Source organism: Chiloscyllium punctatum, chromosome 11 (genome assembly GCF_047496795.1).
Source record: "Chiloscyllium punctatum isolate Juve2018m chromosome 11, sChiPun1.3, whole genome shotgun sequence".
Taxonomy (NCBI): domain Eukaryota; kingdom Metazoa; phylum Chordata; class Chondrichthyes; order Orectolobiformes; family Hemiscylliidae; genus Chiloscyllium; species Chiloscyllium punctatum.
The window spans coordinates 648,751-674,353 of record NC_092749.1 but is presented as its reverse complement, the minus strand read 5'-3'; the positions used below and the strand labels follow the sequence as shown (position 1 = coordinate 674,353).

At 46.8% G+C, this 25,603-nt stretch overlaps 1 protein-coding gene across 1 annotated transcript in view; it reads right to left on the bottom strand.

Moving 5' to 3' along the window:
* Positions 1 to 25,603, bottom strand: part of preb (prolactin regulatory element binding) — a 73,239-nt gene that overhangs the window by 43,570 nt on the left and 4,066 nt on the right. Inside the window, 3 exon segments of the mRNA XM_072580164.1 lie at positions 8,941 to 9,021; positions 12,641 to 12,858; positions 19,761 to 20,004. Of these exon segments, the coding sequence (XP_072436265.1) occupies positions 8,941 to 9,021; positions 12,641 to 12,858; positions 19,761 to 20,004 (543 nt within the window).

The following is a 25,603-nucleotide window of genomic DNA, read 5'->3' as shown; positions in this document are numbered from 1 at the left end:
CAGTATGTCCTTCCTGAGGTGTGGGGACCAAAACTGGACACAGTACTCCAAATGGGGCCTCCAAATGGAGCTTTATAAAGTTTCAGTAGCACAACGGTGCTTTTATATTCCAACCCTCTTGAGATAAATGACAACATTGCATTCGCTTTCTTAATCACGGACTCAACCTGCATGTTTACCTTTAGAGAATCCTCGACTAGCACTCCCAGATGTCTTTGTACTTTGGCTTTATGAATTTTCTCACCGTTTAGAAAGTAGTCCATGCTTGTATTTTTTTTCCAAAGTGCAAGACCACGTATTTGCTCACATTGAATTCCATCAGCCATTTCCTGGACGACTCTCCCAAACTGTCTAGATCCTTCTGCAGCCTCCCCACTTCCTCAGTACTACCTGCCTGTCCACCTAACTTCGTATCATCGGCAAACTTCGCTAGAATGCCCCGAGTCCCTTCATCCAGATCATTAATATATAACGTGAACAGCTGCGGCCCCAACACTGAACCCTGTGGGACACTGCTCGTTACCGGCTGCTATTCCGAAAAAGAACTTTTTATCCCAACTCTCTGCCTTCTGTCAGACAGTCAATCCTCAATCCATGCCAGTAGCTCACCTTGAACACCATGGGGCCTCACCTTACTCAGCAGCCTCCTGTGTGGCACCTTACCAAAGGCCTTTTGGAAGTCTAGATAGACCACATCCACTGGGTTTCCCTGGTCTAACCTACTTGTCACCTCTTCAAAGAATTTGACCAACCCTTAACGGACACTGAAAAAGCTGTCTTAGTAAGAGGATTAAATTACTTCCAGGATGCAGACAAGAAAGATTTCTTAGCAGCATTAGAAACAACACTGAAAGACAAGCTCACAGAAGAAACAGCAAACCATCAGACAGACAATTCCACCAACATTAAGCAGGAAAAAATAAGGAAAAACACTCAATACACAAGAAAGGAAAGCGCTAGAAGGACTCAAGAAAGATAAAAAATATTGTGATCCTACCTGCAGACAAAGGACACTTGACAATCATTTTAAATCAAAGAGACTACATTGAGAAAGTGAACACACTGCTTGCAGATACCAACACTTACCAACAGGTGGTGACAGACCCGACCCCGCAACTAGAGAACTGAACCACAGCCATACTCAAAAAACTTCAGAAATCTGGAGAAATAAATAAGATCAACTTCCAAAAAATGAAACCAGATGGATCTAACACACCACGCTTTTACGGATTACCCTAAACTCACCAACCAAAAGTCCCCCTCAGATTCATAGTCTCGCTAACTGGAACACCAACTTACAGATTGGCCAAGGAGTTACACCAAAGACTAAAACACTTAGTAGAAGACTCACGCCACTCCACCCAAGAATTCCTGAAGAATTAAGACCACCAAGATAGAAAAGGTTGAAATAATGGTCTGCTTTGACATAACAACCCTGTTCACATCCATCAACATCAATCTGGCCAAGGAAACACTGACTACACTATTAGAAGAACCAAAGACACATACCCCAAACACCGTCAACTTCATCAGCAAGGACGGTATCGTCAAGCTAGTGGACCTATGCCTCACCACCCACTTCACCTTCAACAACAAAACCTACAGACAAACCAATGGAACACCCATGGGATCTCCGATATCAGGGTTCTTAGCAGAATCAGTAATACAGAGACTCAAACAAACAGCTCTGCCAACCATCCAACCCTAACTTTTGGGTCCGCTACGTGGATGACGCCTTTGTCATCATTAAACGAAACAAATGAGGAAACCTTCAAGACCATCAATAATACCCTTACTGGTATAAAATTCACCAAAGAGGAGGAAAACAACAACAAACTGTCATTCCTATTGTCACAGTAGAGTGAACAGCCAATGGGGAACTTCAAACCAGCACCCACAAACAAAGCTGCATTAGAACATTATATCAACAAGCCACCACACACTACAGCACAGAGGAAATATGAAGAGCAGAAGAAAATCACCTATACTGTGTATTCAAAACAAATGTGTACCCAATGAACACAGTCTATCGATTTCTCAGCAACAAACCCAAACAAGCAGACGAAACACATCCAGAAACCCTAGCCACTCTCCCCTACATCAAAGACATCTCTGAAATGACTGCCAGACTACTCAGACCTATTGGTATCATGGTAACCCACAAACTCACCAACACACTAAAACAGCAGCTTGAAAGACCCTATACAGACAAGCAAAACTAATGTCATTTACAAAATACCATGCAAAAACTGTAACAAACACTACTTTGGACAATTAGGCAGAAAACTAGCCACATTGATAAGATGAACATCAATTAGCCACAAAACAACATGACCTATTCTCATTAGTATCTCTACATACAGATGAGGAAGGACACCACTTTGACTGGGACAACACATCCACCCTCGTACAAGCTAGAGACACGCACGAGAATTCTTAGAAGCATAGCATTCCAACTGGAACTGTATCAACAAACACATTGACTTGGATCCCACTTACCAGCCCCTGAGAAACGGAACAGGAAATGACATCACCACAGGAAATGATATCACCAACCCAAGGAAACCTAAACATATAAATAAAAAGCGGGCCAAAGCACCAGTGTTTCACCAGAGGCTCACTGATGATAGTTCCTAGCATGGTGATGAAATGTCTGAAAATGAACCTTCTAGCTCAGCAAGCAAACTTACATCCAGAGAACGGTAAGCCCACGGTCAGATTAGGGCAGGCAATGGGATGACGATCATCTGACATCATGAGTAGCTGTTCTATGGCCATTAGCCAAAAGAGTTCAGACAACTAATTGACATGGTTTAAGTTACCTACCCCGAGAAATACAATAGCAATAACCGCCTGGGGCAGAGGGGCATTTTCTCACCGAGCAGTCATTATCAGACAGATAGCAAACAGATCAGAAGGAGAGAAAGAAGACCGAAAGAAGAGTTCCCAAACACCTTAGCTAGAGTAGGATGCTGCCCCCATCATTTTAATGAGACCAAAATCGTCTGCTTTGACAACCTCTTTGTTCTCTGGCGTTAGTGAACTATTTCCAATTGTCACGTTGTATATTTTATCTGATTAAACACTGCATCATAGTTAAACTGATTATTAAACTCAAATTATCAGAAAATTACTTACAAATCGTCAGCCACCAGTATTAGGCAACTGTGATCACAAACTGCTAAAAAAGTCTTCCTCCGGCCTGAAAACTATCCATTGACCAAGACTGCTGTGTTTTCTATCACTCAGCAAATTTTGAATCCATGTGGCCACTGGTCCTCTTATACCATGACCTCCAATTTTCTACACAAGTCTGATGTGAGACACTGTCTCAAATCCATGTAAATGTCATAAGCATTACCCTCATCTGGGTAACCATGGCCACCTCTTTGATTTGGAGGAAATGGGAGGAGTTAAAGAAAAAAGGGAGTTAAAAGGATCTGTAGTCACATCAATCAGACCAAGTAGGTTTGGCAGAATTCCTTCCCTAAAGGACCTTAGTGAACCCCAGGTAGGCTTTTCCAACAATCCACAACAGCCATCGTTGGCCTTATTACAGAATTTTTAAAATTGGATTCAAATTTAACAATCTGCTGCAGTGGAATTCAAGCCGGAGTCTGTGGATTAACAAGGAGGTAAAAACAATGACTGCAGATGCTGGAAAGCAAATACTGGATTAGTGGTGCTGGAAGAGCACAGCAGTTCAGGCAGCATCCAACGAGCAGCGAAATCGACGTTTCGGGCAAAAGCCCTTCATCAGGAATAAAGGATTACACCTCTTCCCACCCTATCTCTTGCAAAGATGCCATCCCATATTCCCAATTTCCCAAGAGGACCAGTTCCACCATAGAACACACCAGATGGCCTCCTTCTTTAGAGACCGCAATTTCCCTTCCCACGTGGTTAAAGATGCCCTCCAACGCATCTCGTCCACATCCCGCACCTCTGCCCTCAAACCCCACCCCTCCAACCGTAACAAGGACAGAACACCCCTGGTGCTCACCTTCCACCCTACAAACCTTCGCATAAACCAATTCATCCACCGACATTTCCGCCACCTCCAAAAAGACCCCACCACCAGGGATATATTTCCCTCCCCACCCCTTTCCGCCTTCCGCAAAGACCGTTCCCTCCGCGACTACCAGGTCAGGTCCACACCCCCCCTACGACCCACCCTCCCATTCTGGCACTTTCCCCTGCCACCGCAGGAACTGTAAAACCTGTGCCCACACCTCCTCCCTCACCTCTATCCAAGGCCCTAAAGGAGCCTTCCACATCCAAAGTTTTACCTGCACATCCACTAATATCATTTATTGTATCCGTTGCTCCCGATGTGGTCTCCTCTACATTGGGGAGACTGGGCGCCTCCTAGCAGAGCGCTTTAGGGAACATCTCCGAGACACCCGCACCAATCAACCAAACCACCCCGTGGCCCAACATTTCAACTCCCTCTCCCATTCTGCCGAGGACATGGAGGTCCTGGGCCTCCTTCACCGCCGCTCCCTCACCACCAGACGCCTGCAGGAAGAAAGCCTCATCTTCCGCCTTGGAACACTTCATCCCCAGGGTATCAATGTGGACTTCAACAGCTTCCTCATTTCCCCTTCCCCCACCTCATCCTAGTTTCAAACTTCCAGCTCAGCACTGTCTCCTTGACTTGTCCGGACTTGTCCGACCTGTCTATCTCCTTTTCCACCTATCCACTCCACCCTCTCCTCCTTGACCTATCACCTTCATCTCCTCCCCCACTCACCCATTGTACTCTATGCTACTCTCTCCCCACTCCCACCCTCCTATAGCTTATCTCTCCATGCTTCAGGCTTACTGCCTTTATTCCTGATGAAGGGCTTCTGCCCGAAACGTCGATGTTCCTGCTCGTTGGATGCTGCCTGAACTGCTGTGCTCTTCCAGCACCACTAATCCTGTCTGTGGATTAACAGTCTAGCGATAATATCTCTACGCCATCACCTCTCTGAACTCGTTCCATTCTCCCCTGAACATCTTTCATCAAACAGAACTTTAGTAAACACTCAAGAACAAATTTCTGGTGAACACCATTTACCAATTTAAGTATACATCTATTATCTCCTTTTCTACCTCTTATTCCATAACAAATTCCTTTTTCAAGACAAAAACAGAAATTGCTTGGAAGACTCAGCAGGTCTGGCAGCATCTGTGGACAGAAAGCAAATTAACATTTCCAGTCCAGTGATCCTTCTTCAGAACGGCGAATTTTTTGCCTTTTCAAGACAACTGGTTTGTCTCTAATCCCATGCATTCTTATTTTTGGAGAGAGTCTGTTGTTGAATGCCTTCTATACAATTCATTTATAATAACTGTATAGGCATCTTATCTTGAACACTTGAGTGTTTCAGTGGGGAATTAGTTTTGGTAAATATGTCTCAATCTTCAGAAAACAGTACCCTCTAAACATCTCATTGTCCACATGTTTAGCAATGTTGTCCCTCACAGATTCTAGTAACTTTCACATAACTGATATTAGACTAATGAATATACAGTTTGTGCTACACTTTCTCACTATTTCATGAATAAGAAGTGACACTGACAAATATTAAATCCAAAAGATATGTTCCTGAAGAGTGTGTTTTGGAACAGCATGGCTAAAATATCAAAACTTTCCTTCCCTATTTGTGCAGATCATTGAAGGTGGCAGGACAGGAGGACAGAGCAGTTAATAAAGCATAGTGTTCTCAGCTTTACTAATTGGGGCATAGAGCACAAGCAGGAAGGTCTTATTGAACTTGAATAAAAGACCTCAGTTGGAGTACAGTGTACACTTGTGGACACCACATGATAAAGATGTAAGTACATTGAAATTTGTAAAGTGATTTACAAAATTGGTGCCAGGAATGAGAAACTTCAGTTGTGATAAGTCTGGACCTCAAGAAGGTGGCAGAGGTGAGTTTTGACATACACTTTCAAAATGAGTTCTCTGGAAAGAGTAAATAGGGAGAAGCTGCTCCTACTCAAAAGAAAAAGCAATGAGAAGGCATAGACTTAAAGCAATATGCAACAAAGCAAGGGTGATAGAAGAAAAAAAAAATTCTCCACACAGCAAGTAGTCAGGGTATGGAAATCACTGCCTGGGAATGAGGTGGAGACAGGTTCAACTGAGGCATTTAAGAGGGTACTGGATGATTATTCTGAGAGAATTAGTGTGCAGGAATAATAGGGAAAAAGATAGGAGACTGACATTAGGTAACAGAGCTGGTGTAGAAACGATGAGCTGAATGGCTTCTATCTGCACTGTTACAATTATGTGATTACAGAAAACATTACAGCGCAATACAGGCCCTTCGGCCCTCGATGTTGCATCAAACTGTGAAACCAATCTGAAGCCCATCTAACCTACACTATTGCATTATCCTCCATAAATTTATCCAATGACCATTTAAATGCCCTTAAAGTTGGTGAGTCTACTACTGTTGCAGGCAGGACATTCCATCTCCTTACTGCTCTCTAAGCAAAGAACCTATCCCTGACATCTGTCATATATCTATCACCCCTCAATTTAAAGCTATGCCCCTCGTGCTAGCCATCACCATCCGAGGAAAAAGGCTCTCATAGTCCACCCTGTAATCTTCTGATCATCTTGTATGTCTGTATTAAGTCACCTCTTAACCTTCTTCTAATGAAAACAGCCTCAAGTCCCTCAGCCTTTCCTCATAAGACCTTCCCTCCATACCAGGCAACATCCTGGTAAATCTCCTCTGCACCCTTTCCAATGTTTCCACATCTTTCCTATAATGCAGTGACCAGAACTGTATGCAATTCTGCAAGTGCAGCCACACCAGAGTTTTGTACACTGCAACATGACCTCATGGCTCCGGAACTCAATCCCTCTACCAATGAAAGCTAACACACAGTACACCTTCTTAACAATCCTATCAACCTGGGTGGTAACTTTCAGGGATCTGTGTACATGGACACTGAGATCTCTCTGCTCATCCATACTACCAAGAATCTTACCATTAGCCCAGTACTCTGTATTCTTATTACTCCTTCCAAAGTGAATCACCTTAGACGTGTTTTAATTACTTTGGGTAGAAACATAGAAAGGAGGTGGAGGAATAGGCTCTTCAGTCTGCTTTTCCATTCAATATGATCATGCCTGATCATCCAACTCAATACCCTGTTTCTGCTTTCTCCCTTATACTTTGATCTCTTTAACCCCAAGAGCTATATCTAACTCCTTCTTGGAAACATTCAATATTTTGGCCTCAGCTACATTGTGAAAATGAATGACACAGCACACCATTTTCTGGGTGAAGCAATTTTTACTCATCTCAGTCTTAAATGGCTTACCCTGTATCCTTAAGATTGTGAACCCTGGTTCTGGACTCCCTAGTCAATGGAAACATTGGTCCTTCGGTTAATGTATCTAGCCGTTAGAATTTTGATGCTTTCTATGATATTCCCTCCCCAGTATTCTAAACAACAAATATAATCCTAACCAATCCAGTCTCTCTTCATACATCAATATAGCCATCCCAAGAATTAATCTGTTAACCCTTGCTGCATTCCCTCGATAGCCAGAACATCTGGTTTGAGATCCCAGGAGCAAGCCCAAGATATTGATGGAGGTTCCTCCAACATCTACAGCCATGACAAGAGCGAGGGAGATTGAGTCAGCCGGTGGAAACCATGCCAAAGTAGCACAGATCAAGCCCTTGTAGGAAGTATGGTCTTAACATGGCTAAGGACGTAAGAAAGCCTGAAATGATGAACTTTTAGTTTTATTTATTTATTCACTTAATACTAAGAAGGACAATAATGTTTAACTTGAAACTTTGTTCCTTATTTCTTCTACCTTGTCTTACCTAAGTACTTTTACCTAAGATAGCACCATGTGTGGTGACAATGAAAACATTTCACTGTACTCCTGCGCTTTTGTACTTCAATGTAATCTAAATCTAAAAACTAAATCTAAATCTTTCCTCAGATAAGGAGACCAAAACTCCTTACACTACTCCATATGTGACCTCACCAAGGCATTGTATGATTGCAGCAAGAAATCCCACTCCTGTACTTTAATTCAATCCTCTACTAGCAGCAAAGGCCAACTTTATATTTGCTTTCTTCACTACCTGCATTCTTACTTTCAGTGATTGGCATACAAAGACACCCAGGCCTTCTTGCACTTCCACAGACGATCATCCGTCTTCCTGTTTTTGCTCCTTGGATGCTGCCTGAACTGCTGTGCTCTTTCAGCACCACTAATCCAGAATCTGATTTCCAGCATCTGCAGTCATTGTTTTTTACCTAGCATCTCTTCATTCCCCAGTCCCTAGTGCAGGAAACCAGTGGATTATAGGGATTTCACGGTCATAAATCTCCCAGTTTCTCCATCACCGTACATTAACTAATTCTGAGTTTAATTTTTTGTGCTGTCCACATATCTTTCACAATTTTTTCTTAAACTGTACTTTGATGAAAAGTAGCTGTCAATCTGTTTTTTTCCTGATATAGTAGCATTGACGGTGTGTACGTCTGTCTTTAAAGAGCCCACAATACTTTTAGTCAATGTTTTTCTTGTAATAAATGGTTAAAAGCCATTAATGCTGTTTTTATTAACATTTGGTGGCTTTATTTTATATTCCCACTTTGCTGATTACATCTACTAACTAAACCGTCAGTCCTCAATTCATGAAGATGAATATAATAACAGATCAAGCCTGCACACCCAATGCATGAGGGAGCAAATGCTTCTCTTCCCTCAGTGTAGGGGCATCACAAGGGCAAGTGATCTGCTGCCTCAGTGTGAAAGAATACCCTGAACAGAAACGTAGTTTAGAGTCCTTCAACTCCAAGTACCTTTAAGACTGAGGAATCAATGTTCACTAATTGAATAACATTCCACTAGCATCAATACTCCCAACAATACACAGATATATGCTGAGAAGTTATTGTAAATCAAACCTTGTTATCAGGACTGATGTCCACATCTTCAACTTCTCCATCATGAGCTCGGAAATCAAAACGTTTCTTCATACTTGGGAACTGCAGTTGGAAAAATATCCATTGCTTAAATTCATATTTGATGTTATCCCCATTAATTACATTCATATTTGAATATAATCTATTTGACTCTCATCTCCAGGTACAATCAATGTTGATCTTTGTTCCATGGTAACAGTGGTCTCCAGGGTTGCCCATTAACCTGTGCGTAGAATACTGACTGGGTGAGTGAAGGGTTTCATCAAAGATTGGAGGGGCTGGAAAAAAAGATGGCAGAGGCAGCCCCAAAATTGGGGCAAAGTTCCAAATGACACATTGCATCAACAGTCTCAGTTCGATCTCTTTCATTTTATAACTGTATGGCTCCTCAAGACTGCTCTGTTCTTTAATACAATCATGGCTGATTCAACATTCCTCACATCCACTTTCCTGTGTTTTCCCATAACACTTGTCCCCTAATGATCAAGAATCGCTCAGCCTTAAATATACACAAGGATTGCCCGCTCAGCTCTCTGTGGTAAGGAGTTCCAAAGATCCACAATCCTCAGAAGAAATTCCTCCTCATTTCAGTCTTAAATTGATGCCTCTTTATTCTGAGACTATCATTCTATATTCTCCTATGAATAGAAATACTCTCAGCAATTATCTTTAAGAATCCTATGATCTATTCAATTAGATCATCTGTCATTCTTCTCTACTCAACTCAGCAGAGTCCCAACCTGTTTAGCCTTTGCTCAGATCATGCCTGCACACTCAATGCATAAGGGATCAAATATTTCTCTCCCCTCAGTGAAGGAGAATCACAAGGGCATATGATCTGCTGCCTCAGTGTGAAAGAATACCCTGAATAGAAATGTATCTTAAAGTACCTTTAAGACTGGCAAAGCAACGTTCACACTGCAGGTGACCCCATGACACTATTCACTCTCTCTCACACACTCATGTAGACCCTCTCTCATATACGCACTCTCTCACATACAGCCCCCGTTCTCTCACCCTCTCACAGGCTTATACTCTATCACACCCACATATACACTTTACCAAGCTTTCACAGACACAAACACACACTTACATGCGCTCACACTCATACGCACACTCTCTCTCTCTCTCTCTCTCTCTCATACACATGCACACACAAGTCTATGGGGTGAATTTGTATTTACAGAATTATATCTGCAAATACATTCTATTTTGCTCAAAAATGCACAATCTGCAGGCAGTCAATACATATAATACTTTGTAAATTCCACTTTGTAAATAGAACTAGTCTGACTCTAGTTTGGGATACAGACAGACTAACCTCACACCTTTAATGCACCGCCTGAACTGAGATGACAACTTTTGTTATAAAACCTTAAATTATCTTGAGAAGGTGACTTAAAAGTAGTTCTGGGATTTACATTTAGATGCATCCCATTCTAAAAGACGATGGTCTTAATAACAATCCACGTTTGTTCAATATATCATTTCAGTTGCATGACACTGTAATCTTTTGCTATAAATTCTGTGTCTTATGATCTTATACTCCACAACCACCTGAAGGAGCAGCGCTCCGAAAGCTAGTGCTTCCAAATAAACCTGTTGAACTATAAACTGATGTTGTGAGATTTTTAACTTTGTCCACCCCAGTCCAACACTGGCACCTCCACATCATTGTATAGCTGTTGTGAGACTTGTTTACTTTTATACTCCAACCTTCTTGAAAGTTAGCACAACATTCCATTAATCTTCCCGTGTGCTAACTTTCTGTTTTGTGCACAAGTACTCCGAAGTTCCTTGCACTGCACTTTTTCTCCATTTAAATAATATTCTGTTCTCCCTTCCAAAGTGAACAATTTCCCACATTATACTCTATTCGTCATTCCCTTAATCCATCAACAGCTCTCTGCAAATTATCTAGAATTCCTTTTACAACTTGCCTCTCCACCTAATTTTGTGACATCTGCAAATCTTCCTACTGAACATCTGCATCCTTCCTCCAACTCATTAATATATATTGTAAATAACTGTGTCCCAACACTGATCCCTGTTCAATCCCACTAGCTACAGGTCCTCAACATGGAAAATAACCCGTATTCCCCTCTTGTTGTGTCCAACCCATTAGCCAATTCTGTACCCATGCCATACTAATGCCACAAACGCAGCTTCGTATGACTTAACATTTTGTGAAGTATTTTGTCGAACATCTTCTGGAAGTTCAAATACAACACATCTACTGTTTCTCCTCAATCCACTGTGGCTGAAATTTCCTCAAAAATTCTAATAAATTAGTCAGACACAGTTTCACTTTTGTGAAGCCATGTTGACTCTGCTTCATTAGATTATGATTTTCCAAATCTGCTGCTACTACATCCTTAATAGTTGATTCCAACCTTTTTCCAACAATAGGTGCTCGTCTAATTGATCTCTAGTTACCAGTCTTTTTTGTCTCCCTCCCTTTTTGAATTGGCAGGTCTGCAACCCTCCTGTACTACCTCCAGAATCCACGGATCTTTGGAAAAATATAACCAGTGGATCTACTATCTCTGTAGGTCCCTCTTTAAGGGTCTGAGGATGAAAGCCATTAGGGCTGGGGGACTGATCTGCTTTCATCATCTCTACTTTCTGTGAGAAGCTGGTGGTGGGCTATCTTCTTGAAACACTGCAATCCAGGGGATCCACTATCACAAAGGAAGTTACATGCTTTTAACCCAGTGACAGTGAAAGAACAGCTAAATATTTTCTAATCAGGATGATGATTGGCTTGGAGAGGAACTTGCAAGTGGTGGCCTTCCTATGTATCTGCTGCCCTTGCCCTTATTGAAGGAAGTGGTCCTTGGTTTGGAATGTGTCCTTCATGAGTCTTGGTGGATTTCTTCAGTATATCTTGTCACTACTGCGCATCGATGATGTGAAGAGTGGATGTTTATGGATGTGGCGCTAATCAAGCAGGCTGCTTCGACCTGGATGGTTTCAAGCCTCTTGACTGTTGTTCGAGCTGCACCCATCCAGGCAAGTCAGGAATATTTCAATCACACTGATGATATGTGCCTTGTAGACAGTGGGCAGGTAGTGGGAAGATAGGAGGTTGAGTTAATCATTGCAGGACTTATTATCTCTGAACTGCTCTTGCAGCCACAGTATTTATATGGCGGGTGAACTCCGGTTCCCGGTCAATGATAAACCCCCGCCCTTCTCCCCCCCCCCCCCCCATTGACTGTAGGGGATCCACCAATAATAAACATTGAATGTCAAAGGATGCTGGTTAGGTTAGCTCTTATTGGAGATGGTCATTATCTGTTAAGTATGTGGCTCAAATATTACTTGTCACTTATTAGCCCAAGACTGGACACAGTCCAGGTATTGCTAGGTATGGACATACATTGCTTCAGTATCTGAGGAGTTGGAAATGGTGCTGAACATTGCGCAATCAGCAGCAAATACTCCCATTACTCTGACATTTTGATGGAGGAAAGGTCATTGTTGAAGCAGCTGAAGATGGTTGGGCCTAGGATACTACCCTGAAGCTTTAGAGATTTTGTGGCACAGTGGCTGTGTCCCTACCTCTGGACCAGAGGCCCAGGTTCAAGTCCCACCTGCTCCAACTGTGGTAATCTCTCTGAACAGGGTGATTAGAAATATCTAATTTGAGGCTTTACTGGGATTTTGTTTTTTTTTGTACCTCCCAAATCCTAATGAAGCCATCCACGCCCCCGGTGACAAGAAAGGAGTTGTTCATGTTGAAGCGGACAGCTTTCTGAAGTGCATCTGTGCTGAAGTCAGTGCGTATGACATGAAGTGACTCTACCACCATTTCTGGTGTCTCATTTTGCAAGCACCCACTCGCATCACCGGCCATCTTATTCCCAGTCTTTCGTTTCCTGGCTTCTGTCTTCTTGACTGCAGAGAGAGAGAGAGAGAGAGAAACAAGTAGGAGCACAGAGACCGAGTAAACAAAAAGTGACATTTCAAATGGGAATTTGACGTGTCAGAGAATCAGTTCATCCCAAAAGGAGAAAGAATTCTACTTGCCAGTAATAGGTAACTCAACAGAAAACATGGAACGACATGACAAAGTAAACATAAATGCTTATCGTAGCACTGATCCGTTAACTGGGAAAGATACAAAAAGCAGGAAGGATGACAAAATAGAATAAATTAAAAATGCAAGGATTAAGATCAATTTATGAGGGATAACAAAATCATCAGAAATTGTTTTGGTTATTTTAGGGAAGAAAAAGAGCGTGGCCAGGAGTAGCATGGTGCTCCTGTCGTTGAAAATAAGGAAATGGCACACATGCGATGCAATTGCCTGGTCAGTATTGGAGTAGAGAGAAGTCAACATGCCAGTCATTCCAAAGAAAATAATATTCAATCAGGATCAGATGCACCTAGGTTAACATAAGCAACATAAAAGCAATGAGCACAAACACCTTCCAACTAGATGATTTCCACTCCAATTTAAACAAGTAAATAATACAACTAGACCTTAAGAAACAGGAATAGTAGTAGGCTGCTCTGCCAGTTAATAGGATCATGAATGATCTCATGTTCCTTTTCTGCCCTTTCCCTGTAACTCTTGCGTTTGATTCTCCCACTGATCAAGAATCTACCTCAGTCTTAAGTTTACACAAGGACTCTACCCCCACAGCTCTCTTGAGCAAGGAGTTCCAAAGACACTCACCCATGGAAAATAAATTCCTCCTCATCTCAGTTTTAAACTGGCGTGCCTTCACTCTGAAACTGTGCCCTCGGATCCTAGACTCTCCCAAGAGAGGAAACATCCTCTCAGCATTTACCCTGTTAAGAATCCCATATGTTTCAATGAGATCACTTCAAATTCTTCTAAATTCCATGAGTCTCAACCTGTTTTAGCTTTATTCATAAGACAATCCCTCTATATTGGGGATAATCCCAAGTATTTTTGCATCATCGTTAGCCATGGGTGAAGTGCTGGAAAACTGGAGGGTAGTGAATGTTGTGCCCTTATTCAAGAAGAGCTGCAAAGAAAAACCTGGGAACAATAGCCCACCAAGCCAAACTTCTGTATAGGTAAATTATTTGAGAAGATTCTGAGGAATAAGATATAAATGCATTTGGAAAGATAGGGTTTGATTAGGATTAGTCAGCATGGCTTTGTGTGTGGGAGATCATGCCTCACAAAGTTGTTAGAGTCCTTTGATGAAGTGACCAGGAAGGTTGATGAGGTCAGGGTGGTGGACACAGTCTACATGGATTTCAGTAAAGCTTTCAATAAAGTTCCCACATTGTAGGCTGCTCTGGAAGGCTAGATCGCATGTAATCCAGTGTGGGGGACGCTGGCAAATGGGATACACAATTGGCTTGGTAGTAAGAAGTTGAGAGTAATCGTGGAAAGACTGTCGGACTGGAGGCCTGTAACTCGTGGAGTGCCTCAGGGGTTGGTGCTGGGCCCAGAGTTGGTTATTATCTATATCAATGATTTGGATGAGAATGTCCAAGGGCTGATTAATGTGTAGTGGAACAGAGCGACCTTGGAGTCCAGGTGCACGGTTCTCTGAAAGCGCAGTCACGGATAGACAAGGAGGTTTTTGGCATGCTGGCCATCATCAGTGAGAGCACTGAGTATAGAAGTTGGGAAGTTACGTTGCAGTTGTCAGGACATTGGTGAGGATGCAGTTGGAGTATTATTTCAGTTTTGGTCACCTTGCTATATGAAGGATTTTATTAAACTGGAAAGAGTGCAGAAAAAATTTACAAGAATATTGCCAGGACTCAAAGGACTGAGTTATAGGGAGAGGTTGGACAAGCTAGGACTGCTTGCTTTAGAACGTAGGAGACTTGAGGGGAGATCTTGTAGAAGTGTATAAGATCATGAGAGGCATGAATACAGTGAATGCACTCAGTTTTTTTTCCCCAGGGTTGGGGAATTGAGGACTAGAGGGCATCAGATTAAGGTTAGACGGGAAAGAATAAAAGGGAACCTGAGGGGCAATATTTTTTACATGAGGGTATCCACATGTGGAATGTGCTGTAGTGAAGTGGTTGAGGCGGGTATATTAACAACATTTCTCAGGCATTTTGACAAGTACATGGATAGGAAAGGTTTAGAAGGATAAAGGCCAAGTGCAGGGAAATAGGTTTACAGTGGATGTATATTTTCATCAGCATGGACCAGTTTGGGCCGAAGGTCCTGACTTTGTACTGTAGGACTCTATGCACCTTCTCTGATCTGCCTTCAACAAAATAATATCTTTCTTAAATAAGGGGACCAAAACTATTCACTACACCAGAGGTGAACTCACCCTGTACAGATGCAGAGTTACAGTTACAAATACCCTAACCAGAATCCTACAAAGGTTTACTTGATTCAGGAACTGTTCCTTTACATTGGGAAATTATGCACGCTTTTCAGAAGAAAGGCAAAAGAAAGGTCAGGGAATTACAGACCTACTTCAAAGTTGGCAAATTGTTAGAATCTCTCATTAAAAGGTAGAATGACTAGACTCTTGGAAGTTTCAAATGATCAGACAGAGAGAGCCTGAAACAAAAACAGAAACTTGACAAACTCAGCAGGTCTGGCACCATCTGCGGAGAGAAAGCAGAGTCAATGTCTCAGATCCAGTGACCCTTCATCAGAACTAGCAGTAGCAAGGAAAAGGTGGCACATATGGTGAAGTTTTGAGGGAGGTGGTAAGGGAATAAGCAATAGGTGGAGACAAAGTCCAGGGGTGAGAAGACAGTGAGGCGGACAAAAGGATGTAATTTGGTAAGCCAGGGAGAAAGAAAAGATACTAATGGGAACCATAAATAGGTGAAAGTGGTTGGTTGCGCTGAAAGCAGCACACATGATGACAAGGTCTGGGGTGAGGGGGTGAGCAAAGGATATAGAAGGTTATCGGGCCCTAAAATTATTGAACTCAATGTTGAGTCCTGAAGGCTTTGGGGTTCCCAAATGGAAAATGAGATACTATTCTTCCAATGTGCACTAAGGTTTGCTGAATCACTGTAGCAGGTCAAAGGCAGAAACGATGGCCTGGCAACATAATGCTGTGCAAACTGGCAGGCAACTGGAATCTCGGGACAGAACTCCAGTGCCCTGCAAAGTCATCACCCAATCTGTGTTTCGTCTCCCAACGTAGGTAAGACTACATTTTGAGTAGCATATGCAGTAGACTGGATTGAGTGAAGTGCAGGTAGCTTGTTGCCTCACCTGGAAGGTGCATCTGGACTCTTGGATAGTGAGGAGGAAGGAACTAAACAGGTAGATGTTATATCTTCTGCAATTGCATGGGACAGTGTTGAAGTGGAGGAGGAGTGGCCCATGGTGTCCCTGCAGCATGCTGACAAGGAAAGGGAGGGAATGGAACCTTAATGGTGGCGTCCTGTTAGAGGTGGCAGAAATGCCAGCTTATAATACACTGGATATGGGTGCTGGTGGGGTGAAGCGAACCTATTAATGTTATGGTAGGGAAGAGAAGGGGGAGGGCAGAAGTGTGGGAAATAGATCAGACATGGCTGAAGGCCCTGTTCACCATGGTGGTGGGGAATCCTCAATTGAGGAGAAAGGTGGATATTACTGAGGTCCCCTGCAGAAGATAGCATAAGGGAAGCAGCACCGATGGTATCACTGATGTAGTGGAGAAATAGTTGTGGGGAGGGATCTGTGTAGGACTGAAACAAGGAATGCTCCATAATACCTATGAAGAGACAAACATAATTGGGGCCCATGTGTGTATCAATGGCCACAGCTTTGATGTGAAGAGAATAAGAGACTTGAAAGGAATTATTGTTCAAAGTGAGAACAAGCCTAACCAAGCAGAGGAGAGTGACGGTGGATGGAGATGGTTCAGGCCTTTCGCACACCCCCTCCCCTCCCCTCCCCCCACCGCGTGTAACTGTAAAGGGTAGGCTATATTTGTTTGTTATTGAATTTTAATAATTAATGGATTATTCTCAAAGTGGCAACTGAAGATGTGAACAGTGGACCAGTCTATGGAAATTACTTAAATAGATGACCAGAAAGTATCTGATGAAGTCCCCTACATAATAGTCAGTTAAAGGTGAAGCTTGACAAATATAAAGTGAGTTAGTGATCTGATTAGGAAAGTGCTGAAAGGCAGGAGACAGAGCGCAGGCATATTAGCCAAGTAATTTGCTTCGGTGAGACTAGCCATGTTCCACAAATTTGTGTTTCCAATTGTTCGTTGCATTTATTAATAAGGTGAATGATAGGTTGCTGACCCAGATTTGCTGATTAAACAAAGATGAGTGGCATTATAACCAATTGAAAAGGAAGAATACAATTATAAAGAGATATTAATACATCTCGTGAATGGATAAAACTTTGATTAAACGTACGTAATACTGAATCAATCACTTTGGTCCCAAAAAAAAAACAGTCCTTTCCAAATGGAAAAAACATGTGAACAGTAGAGGTCCTAAATGACTTGGGAATTCAGGTACACAGATATTCAAAATGTCATGTACAGTTACTAGGAACAATCAAAATGGCCCTGGTTAGAACAGGCCTTATGACACCACTGACTATAATGGAAAACTAACCCCAGCCCTAAAAGCATTCCAAAAATACCAAATAAACCACAGGCAAAAATACAACAATCACTTTCACGTGAAAACAAGTATTAGGGAAACTAACGAGGGTAAAAGCTAATAGGTTCCCTGGAAATGATGGAACACATCCTAGGGTATGAAAAGAAGTCGTTCCAGAGATAATGGATGCACTGGTAGTAATGTTCCAAGAATACTTTGATGTTGGAAAACAGCCAATGTAACACCTTTATTTACAATAAGACAAATAGACAAATAAGACATGTGTTAATTAGCTTAATATCGGTTGTTGAGAAAATGCTAGTCTATTATTAAGGATACAATAGCAAAGCATTTAGAAATACATTATAAAATCAAGCAGACTCAGCATGGCTTCACAAAGGCAAATCATGCTCGATAAATGAACAGGATAGTTATACGAGAAGCAGTGAATGTAATATACTTGGATTTCTAGGGGTCTGATGCACCACACCCTTGTGGCTACTTGATAAAATAAAGACACTGGCATTGGGGTAGTATATGAGAGAAGGCAATAGTCTTGTGGTACAATCCAGAGACCCTTTGAGGATCCAGGTTTGAATCCTGCCATGGCAGATGGTGGAATTTGAATAAGATTTTAAAAAACCCGAAATCTTGCATTTTCAAATTGCACAATCATGTGGCACCTTGGCAAATGCAAAGTAGCAACTCATGGTGTAGGGGCTAACATTGACAGAAAATTGTTTTGGTGGCAGAAAACGGAACAAATGGATCTTTTTCGGATTGGCAGGATGTGACAAATGGGAGTTCCACAGGGGTGTGTGCTGGGGCTTCTGCATTTTATAATTAATATTAATGACCTGGAAGTGGGGGGAGGGGGGGGTGGAAATTAAGGCATGGTAGCAAAATCTACAGCTGACTTATTGATAGTTAGGAAAACAGATTATAAAGGGGACATAAGGAATTTGCAAAACAGATTTGGACAGGTTGAGCGAGTAAGCAAAATCAGATAAATGCAATATAGCATGGTAAAACACAAGTTGTTCACCGTGGTAGCAAACAGAAAAAGCAGAGTTTAACTTAAACATAGATGGCTCTTGCACGCGAGATGCAGAGAAGTAAGAGTAATAAAAAGATGGATTACTGGGCTAATGGTAGACTACTTGGTAGTGTGGAAGAGCAGAGGGATCTTGGTGTCCATGTACACAGATCTCTGAAAGTTGCCACCCAGGTAAATAGTGCAGTGAAGGAGGCATATGGCGTACTGGCTTTTATTGGTAGAGGAATTGAGTTCCGGAGTCCTGAGGTCATGCTGCAGTTGTATAAGACTCTGGTGCGGCCGCATCTGGAATATTGTGTGCAGTTTTGGTCGCCATACTATAGGAAGGATGTGGAGGCACTGGAACGGGTGCAGAGGAAGTTTACCAGGATGTTGCCTGGTATGGTAGGAAAGTCCGATGAGGAAAGGCTGAGGCACTTGGGGTTGTTTTCATTGGAGAAAAGAAGGTTTAGGGGTGATTTGATAGAGGTGTACAAGATGATTAGGGGGTTAGATAGGGTTGACAGTGAGAACCTTTTTCCACGTATGGAGTCAGCTATTACAAGGGGGCATAGCTTTAAATTAAGGGGGGGTAGATATAGGACTGATGTTAGGGGTAGGTTCTTCACTCAGCGAGTCGTAAGTTCATGGAATGCCCTGCCAGTAGCAGTAGTGGACTCTCCCTCTTTATGGGTATTTAAGCGGGCATTGGATAGGTATATGGAGGATAGTGGGTTAGTGTAGGTTAGGTGGGCTTTGATCGGCGCAACATCGAGGGCCGAAGGGCCTGTACTGCGCTGTATTCTTCTATGTTCTATGTTCTATGTTCTAAGTCTAGGTACCAGCGCACAACCGAAAATGTTAGTATCCGGATACAGAAAGTCATTAGGAAAACAAATGGAATGTTATTCTTTATTACAAGAGACCAAATGGCCTACATTCATTCCTCATTTGAATGATCATATGTTAATTTTATATTTGAGATTATTTGATATCTGTTACCAAACAAACTATTCAGGGATATGGGGCAAAGACAGGTACGTAGAGAATTAGGCTATAGGCAAGTTATAATCATATTAAAGAATGGAACAGAAGTACTGAAGGACTGAACGACCTCCTCTTATTCCTGGGAAACAGGTAGATTGGGATTTGCTATTAGCCATTATAAAAAAAAGTGAACTATATATACAATCTTTGTTGCAAAAATGATCTGCTCAAATCAGTTCTGCTATACCTGAGGAATTTCCAGAATGCAGAGCAATTTCAGCCTCACTCTTGTCCTCTTTTTTGCCAGATTTACTCCCTGCTGATTTCTCGTTCCCTTCCTGGAATCGCAAGATGTGACAAGTCGCATCTTGTCCAACTGCTAAAATACCTCCTGCTACTGCCATGTTCATTGTGGCTCGGGTTTCCGTGTCATGGGAATGAACAAGTGTTGCTGAAAGGTTTCCTGTTACACATTCCAAACGCAGGAAATGCTGATAGCAAAGGAAAGAACAAAATCAGACAGGCAGTAAAAACACTAATAAACTGCAAATTATCATTTGTGAGGTAGATGTGTGTTATGTAACACTCAAAGACCGGAACAATAACAATGTAAAGAAATAGGTGGAAAGAGTTCCAGAACCATGTGTAAAAAAAGTGTTTCCGGATCCTGCAAGGAAGGAGGCAATACTGCATTCTGGAGATTTTCCCCCTTTTTTGGGGATGTGGGTGTTGCTGGCTGGCTAACATTCAGTGTCTGTCCCTAGCTGCCCTTGAGAAAGTGATAATGAGCTGCCTTCTTGAATCCCTGCAGTCCACCTGTTGTGGGTTGACCCAAATGCCCTTTGGGAGAGAATTCCAGGATTTTGACGCAATGACAGTGAAAGAACAGAGATATATTTCCAAGTCAGGATGGTGAGTGACCTGGAGGGGAACTTGAACATATATCTACTGCCCTTGTCCTTCTTGGAGCAAGTGGGTTTGGAAAGTGCCGTTTGAGCATTTTTGGTGAATTTCTTGTGGATGTGGTACCAATTAAGCAGGTTGCTTTGTCTTGGATGGTGTCGCGCTTCTTGAGTGTTGTTGGGGCTACATCCATCCAGGCAAGTGGGGAGTATTCCATACCACTCCTGACTTGTGCCTTGTAGATGGTGGACAGGATTTGGGGAGTCAGAAAGTGTTATTTGCCACAGTTCCTTCCTCCAGATCATTAAAGTGAAAAGTTGTGGTCCCAACACTGACACTTGTGGAACACCACTAGTCAGTGGCTTCCATCCTGAGAAGGGCCGTTTTATTCCCACTCTGCCTTCTGCCAGACAACCAATTTTCTATCCATGCTAGTACCTTGCTTCAAACACCATTTGTATCATTGATAGCCACAGGTGCCAGAAGACTGAAGGTTGGATAGTGTACAATTGGACACAGGTTTGCTCGCTGAACTGGAAGGTTCATTTTCAGATGTTTCGTCACCATATTAGGTAACATCTTCAGTGAGCCTCCGGACAAAGCACTGCTAGTGTTTCCTGCTTTCAATTTATATGTTCGGGTTTCCTTGGGTCGGGGATGTCATTTCTTGTGATGACGCAATTTCCTGTTCTTTTTCTCAGGAGTTGATAAATGAGATCCAAGTCAGTGTAATTGTTGATAGAGTTCTCGCGCATGTCTCTTTTTGGTTTGTCCTAGGATGGATGTGTTGTCCCAGTCGAAGTGGTGTCCTTCCTTATCTGTATGTAAGGATACTAGTAAGAGAGAGTCAAGCATTTTGTGGCTAGTTGACGTTCATGTGTCCTGTTGGCCAGTTTTCTGCTTGTTTGTCCTCACTGAAGATGTTACCTATTGTGGTGATGAAACATCTAAAAATGGACCTTCCAGCTCAGTGAGCAAATCTACATCCAGAATCTCAACCTGAGCTACAAATCTTCTCAAAACTCGCTAACATACAACATTTTAAGAAAGATGGTAAGCAAAAGCCAGGATACTATACACCAGTGAGCCTGATGTCAGTGATTGGTAGGATGTTGGAGGGGATCCTGAAGAACATGGTTTACACGCATTTGGAAGGACAAGGACTGATTAAGTACAGTCAACATGGGAAAGTGTGACTCACTAACATAACAGAGTTTTTTAGGCATTTGGTTACAGATTTGGCTCGAAGATAGGACAAAGTTAAAAATCACACATCAGGTTGTAGTCCAACAGGTTTATTTGGAAGCACTAGCATTCATAGCCCTGCTCCTTCATCAGGTGGTTGTGAAGTATAAGGTCTAAAGACACAGAATTTACAGCAAACGATTACAGTGTCACACAGTGGTATATTGAACAAATCGGGATTGTTAAGTCCTTTCTCTTTTAGAATGAGTTGCAAGTTTCAGTTCATTAATATGTAAATCCCATAACTTCTTTTAAGTCACCTTCTCATGGTAACTTAAGGTTTTATAACAGAAGGTGACATCTCAGCCCAGACAATGCATTAAACTTGTGAGGAGAAAGTGAGGACTGCAGATGCTGGAGATCAGAGCTTAAAAATGTGTTGCTGGAAAAGCGCAGCAGGTCAGGCAGCATCCAAGGAGAAGGAGAAACGATGTTTCAGGCATAAGCCCTTCTCCAGGAATTAAAGTTGAGGTCAGAGTCTGTCTGAATTCCAACCTGGAGTCAGACTGGTTCGATTTCCAAAATGGAATTTATAAAATATTACATGTATCGACTGCCTTCAACAACTGCGCATTTTTTGAGCAAAATACAATGTACTTGCAAATATAATTCTGCAAATACAAATTCAACCCATAGACTTATGTGTGTGTACATGCACAAGAGAGAGATTGAGTGAGAGAGTGTGATCATGTGAGTGCACGTGAGACAATGTGTGCCTGCATGTGTGAAAGCTTGGTAAAACGTGTCGGTACGATGGGATATAAGCCTGTGAGAGGGTGCATGCATGGGGGCTATATGTGTATGCGTGTCTAGAGAGAGAGAGAGGGGGGGAGAGAGAGGGGGGGAGAGAGAGGGGGGGAGAGAGAGGGGGGGAGAGAGAGGGGGGGAGAGAGAGGGGGGGAGAGAGAGGGGGGGGAGAGAGAGGGGGGGGGAGAGAGGGGGGGGGAGAGAGGGGGGGGGAGAGGGGGGGGGGGAGAGGGGGGGGGGGGAGAGAGGGGGGGGGGAGAGAGGGGGGGGGAGAGAGGGGGGGGGAGAGAGGGGGGGGGGAGAGAGGGGGGGGGAGAGAGGGGGGGGGGAGAGAGGGGGGGGGAGAGAGGGGGGGGGGAGAGAGGGGGGGGGGGAGAGAGGGGGGGGGGGAGAGAGGGGGGGGGGAGAGAGGGGGGGGGGAGAGAGGGGGGGGGGAGAGAGGGGGGGGGGAGAGAGGGGGGGGGGAGAGAGGGGGGGGGGAGAGAGGGGGGGGGGAGAGAGGGGGGGGGGAGAGAGGGGGGGGGGAGAGAGGGGGGGGGGGAGAGAGGGGGGGGGGGAGAGAGGGGGGGGGGAGAGAGGGGGGGGGGGAGAGAGGGGGGGGGGAGAGAGGGGGGGAGGGGGGGGGAGAGAGGGGGGGGGGAGAGAGGGGGGGGGGAGAGAGGGGGGGGGGAGAGAGGGGGGGGGGAGAGAGGGGGGGGGGGAGAGAGGGGGGGGGGAGAGAGGGGGGGGGGGAGAGAGGGGGGGGGGGAGAGAGGGGGGGGGGGAGAGAGGGGGGGGGGGAGAGAGGGGGGGGGGAGAGAGGGGGGGGGGAGAGAGGGGGGGGGGGAGAGAGGGGGGGGGGAGAGAGGGGGGGGGGAGAGAGGGGGGGGGGAGAGAGGGGGGGGGGAGAGAGGGGGGGGGAGAGAGGGGGGGGGGAGAGAGGGGGGGGGGAGAGAGGGGGGGGGGGAGAGAGGGGGGGGGAGAGAGGGGGGGGGAGAGAGGGGGGGGGGAGAGAGGGGGGGGGAGAGGAGGGGGGGGGAGAGAGGGGGGGGGAGAGAGGGGGGGGGAGAGAGGGGGGGGGAGAGAGGGGGGGGGGAGAGAGGGGGGGGGAGAGAGGGGGGGGGAGAGAGGGGGGGGGAGAGAGGGGGGGGGAGAGAGGGGGGGGGAGAGGAGGGGGGGGGGTGGAGAGGGGGGGGGGAGAGGGAGGGGGGGGGAGAGGGAGGGGGGGAGAGGGAGGGGGGGGAGAGGGAGGGGGGGAGAGGGAGGGGGGGAGAGGGAGGGGGGGGAGAGGGAGGGGGGGTGAGGGAGGGGGGGAGAGGGAGGGGGGGAGAGGGAGGGGGGGGAGAGGGAGGGGGGGAGAGGGAGGGGGGGAGAGGGAGGGGGGGAGAGGGAGGGGGGGAGAGGGAGGGGGGGAGTGGGAGGGGGGAGAGGGAGGGGGGGGAGAGGGAGGGGGGGAGAGGGAGGGGGGGTGAGGGAGGGGGGGTGAGGGTGGGGGGGGGAGAGGGAGGGGGGGAGTGGGAGGGGGGGTGAGGGAGGGGGGGAGTGGGAGGGGGGGTGAGGGTGGGGGGGGTGGGAGGGGGGGAGTGGGTGGGGGGGAGAGGGAGGGGGGGGAGAGGGAGGGGGGGGAGAGGGAGGGGGGGGAGGAGGGGGGGAGGGGGGGGGAGGGAGGGGGGGAGAGGGAGGGGGGGGAGAGGGAGGGGGGTGGGAGGGGGTGGGGGGGGGTGGGAGGGGGGGAGTGGGAGGGGGGGGAGAGGGAGGGGGGGGAGAGGGAGGGGGGGGAGAGGGTGGGGGGGTGAGGGTGGGGGGGAGTGGGAGGGGGGAGAGGGATGGGGGGGTGAGGGTGGGGGGGTGAGGGGGGGGGGGTGGGTGGGGGGGGTGGGGGGGGGGTGGGTGGGGGGGAGTGGGTGGGGGGGGTGGGGTGGGGGGGAGAGGGAGGGGGGGAGAGGGAGGGGGGGTGTGGGTGGGGGGGTGAGGGTGGGGGGGAGTGGGTGGGGGGGGAGAGGGAGGGGGGGTGAGGGTGGGGGGGTGAGGGTGGGGGGGGAGAGGGAGGGGGGGAGTGGGGGGGGGGAGAGGGAGGGGGGGAGAGGGAGGGGGGGGAGAGGGAGGGGGGGGAGAGGGAGGGGGGGGGGGAGAGGGAGGGGGGGGAGAGGGGAGGGGGGGGTGAGGGAGGGGGGGGTGGGGGGGAGTGGGTGGGGGGGAGAGGGTGGGGGGGAGTGGGTGGGGGGGAGAGGGTGGGGGGGGTGAGGGTGGGGGGGGGTGAGGGGGGGGGGGGTGGGGGGTGGGGGGGGTGAGGGGGGGGGGGGGAGTGGGGGGGGGGGAGGGAGGGGGGGGAGAGGGAGGGGGGGAGTGGGTGGGGGGGTGAGGGTGGGGGGGGAGAGGGTGGGGGGGAGAGGGAGGGGGGGTGAGGGAGGGGGGGGAGAGGGTGGGGGGGGAGAGGGAGGGGGGGGGAGAGGGAGGGGGGGAGAGGGAGGGGGGGAGAGGGAGGGGGGGGGAGAGGGAGGGGGGGGAGAGGGAGGGGGGGGAGAGGGAGGGGGGAGAGGGAGGGGGGGAGAGGGAGGGGGGGAGAGGGAGGGGGGGAGAGGGAGGGGGGGAGAGGGAGGGGGGGAGAGGGAGGGGGGGGGAGAGGGAGGGGGGGAGAGGGAGGGGGGGAGAGGGAGGGGGGGAGAGGGAGGGGGGGAGAGGGAGGGGGGGAGAGGGAGGGGGGGAGAGGGAGGGGGGGAGAGGGAGGGGGGGGGAGAGGGAGGGGGGGAGAGGGAGGGGGGGAGAGGGAGGGGGGGAGAGGGAGGGGGGGAGAGGGAGGGGGGGAGAGGGAGGGGGGGAGAGGGAGGGGGGGAGAGGGAGGGGGGGAGAGGGAGGGGGGGGAGAGGGAGGGGGGGAGAGGGAGGGGGGGAGAGGAGGGGGGGGAGAGGGAGGGGGGGAGAGGGAGGGGGGGAGAGGGAGGGGGGGGGAGAGGGAGGGGGGGGAGAGGGAGGGGGGGAGAGGGAGGGGGGGGAGAGGGAGGGGGGGAGAGGGAGGGGGGGGAGAGGGAGGGGGGGAGAGGGAGGGGGGGAGAGGGAGGGGGGGAGAGGGAGGGGGGGAGAGGGAGGGGGGGGGGAGAGGGAGGGGGGGAGAGGGAGGGGGGGAGAGGGAGGGGGGGGAGAGGGAGGGGGGGGAGAGGGAGGGGGGGGAGAGGGAGGGGGGGGAGGAGGGGGGAGGAGGGGGGAGAGGGAGGGGGGG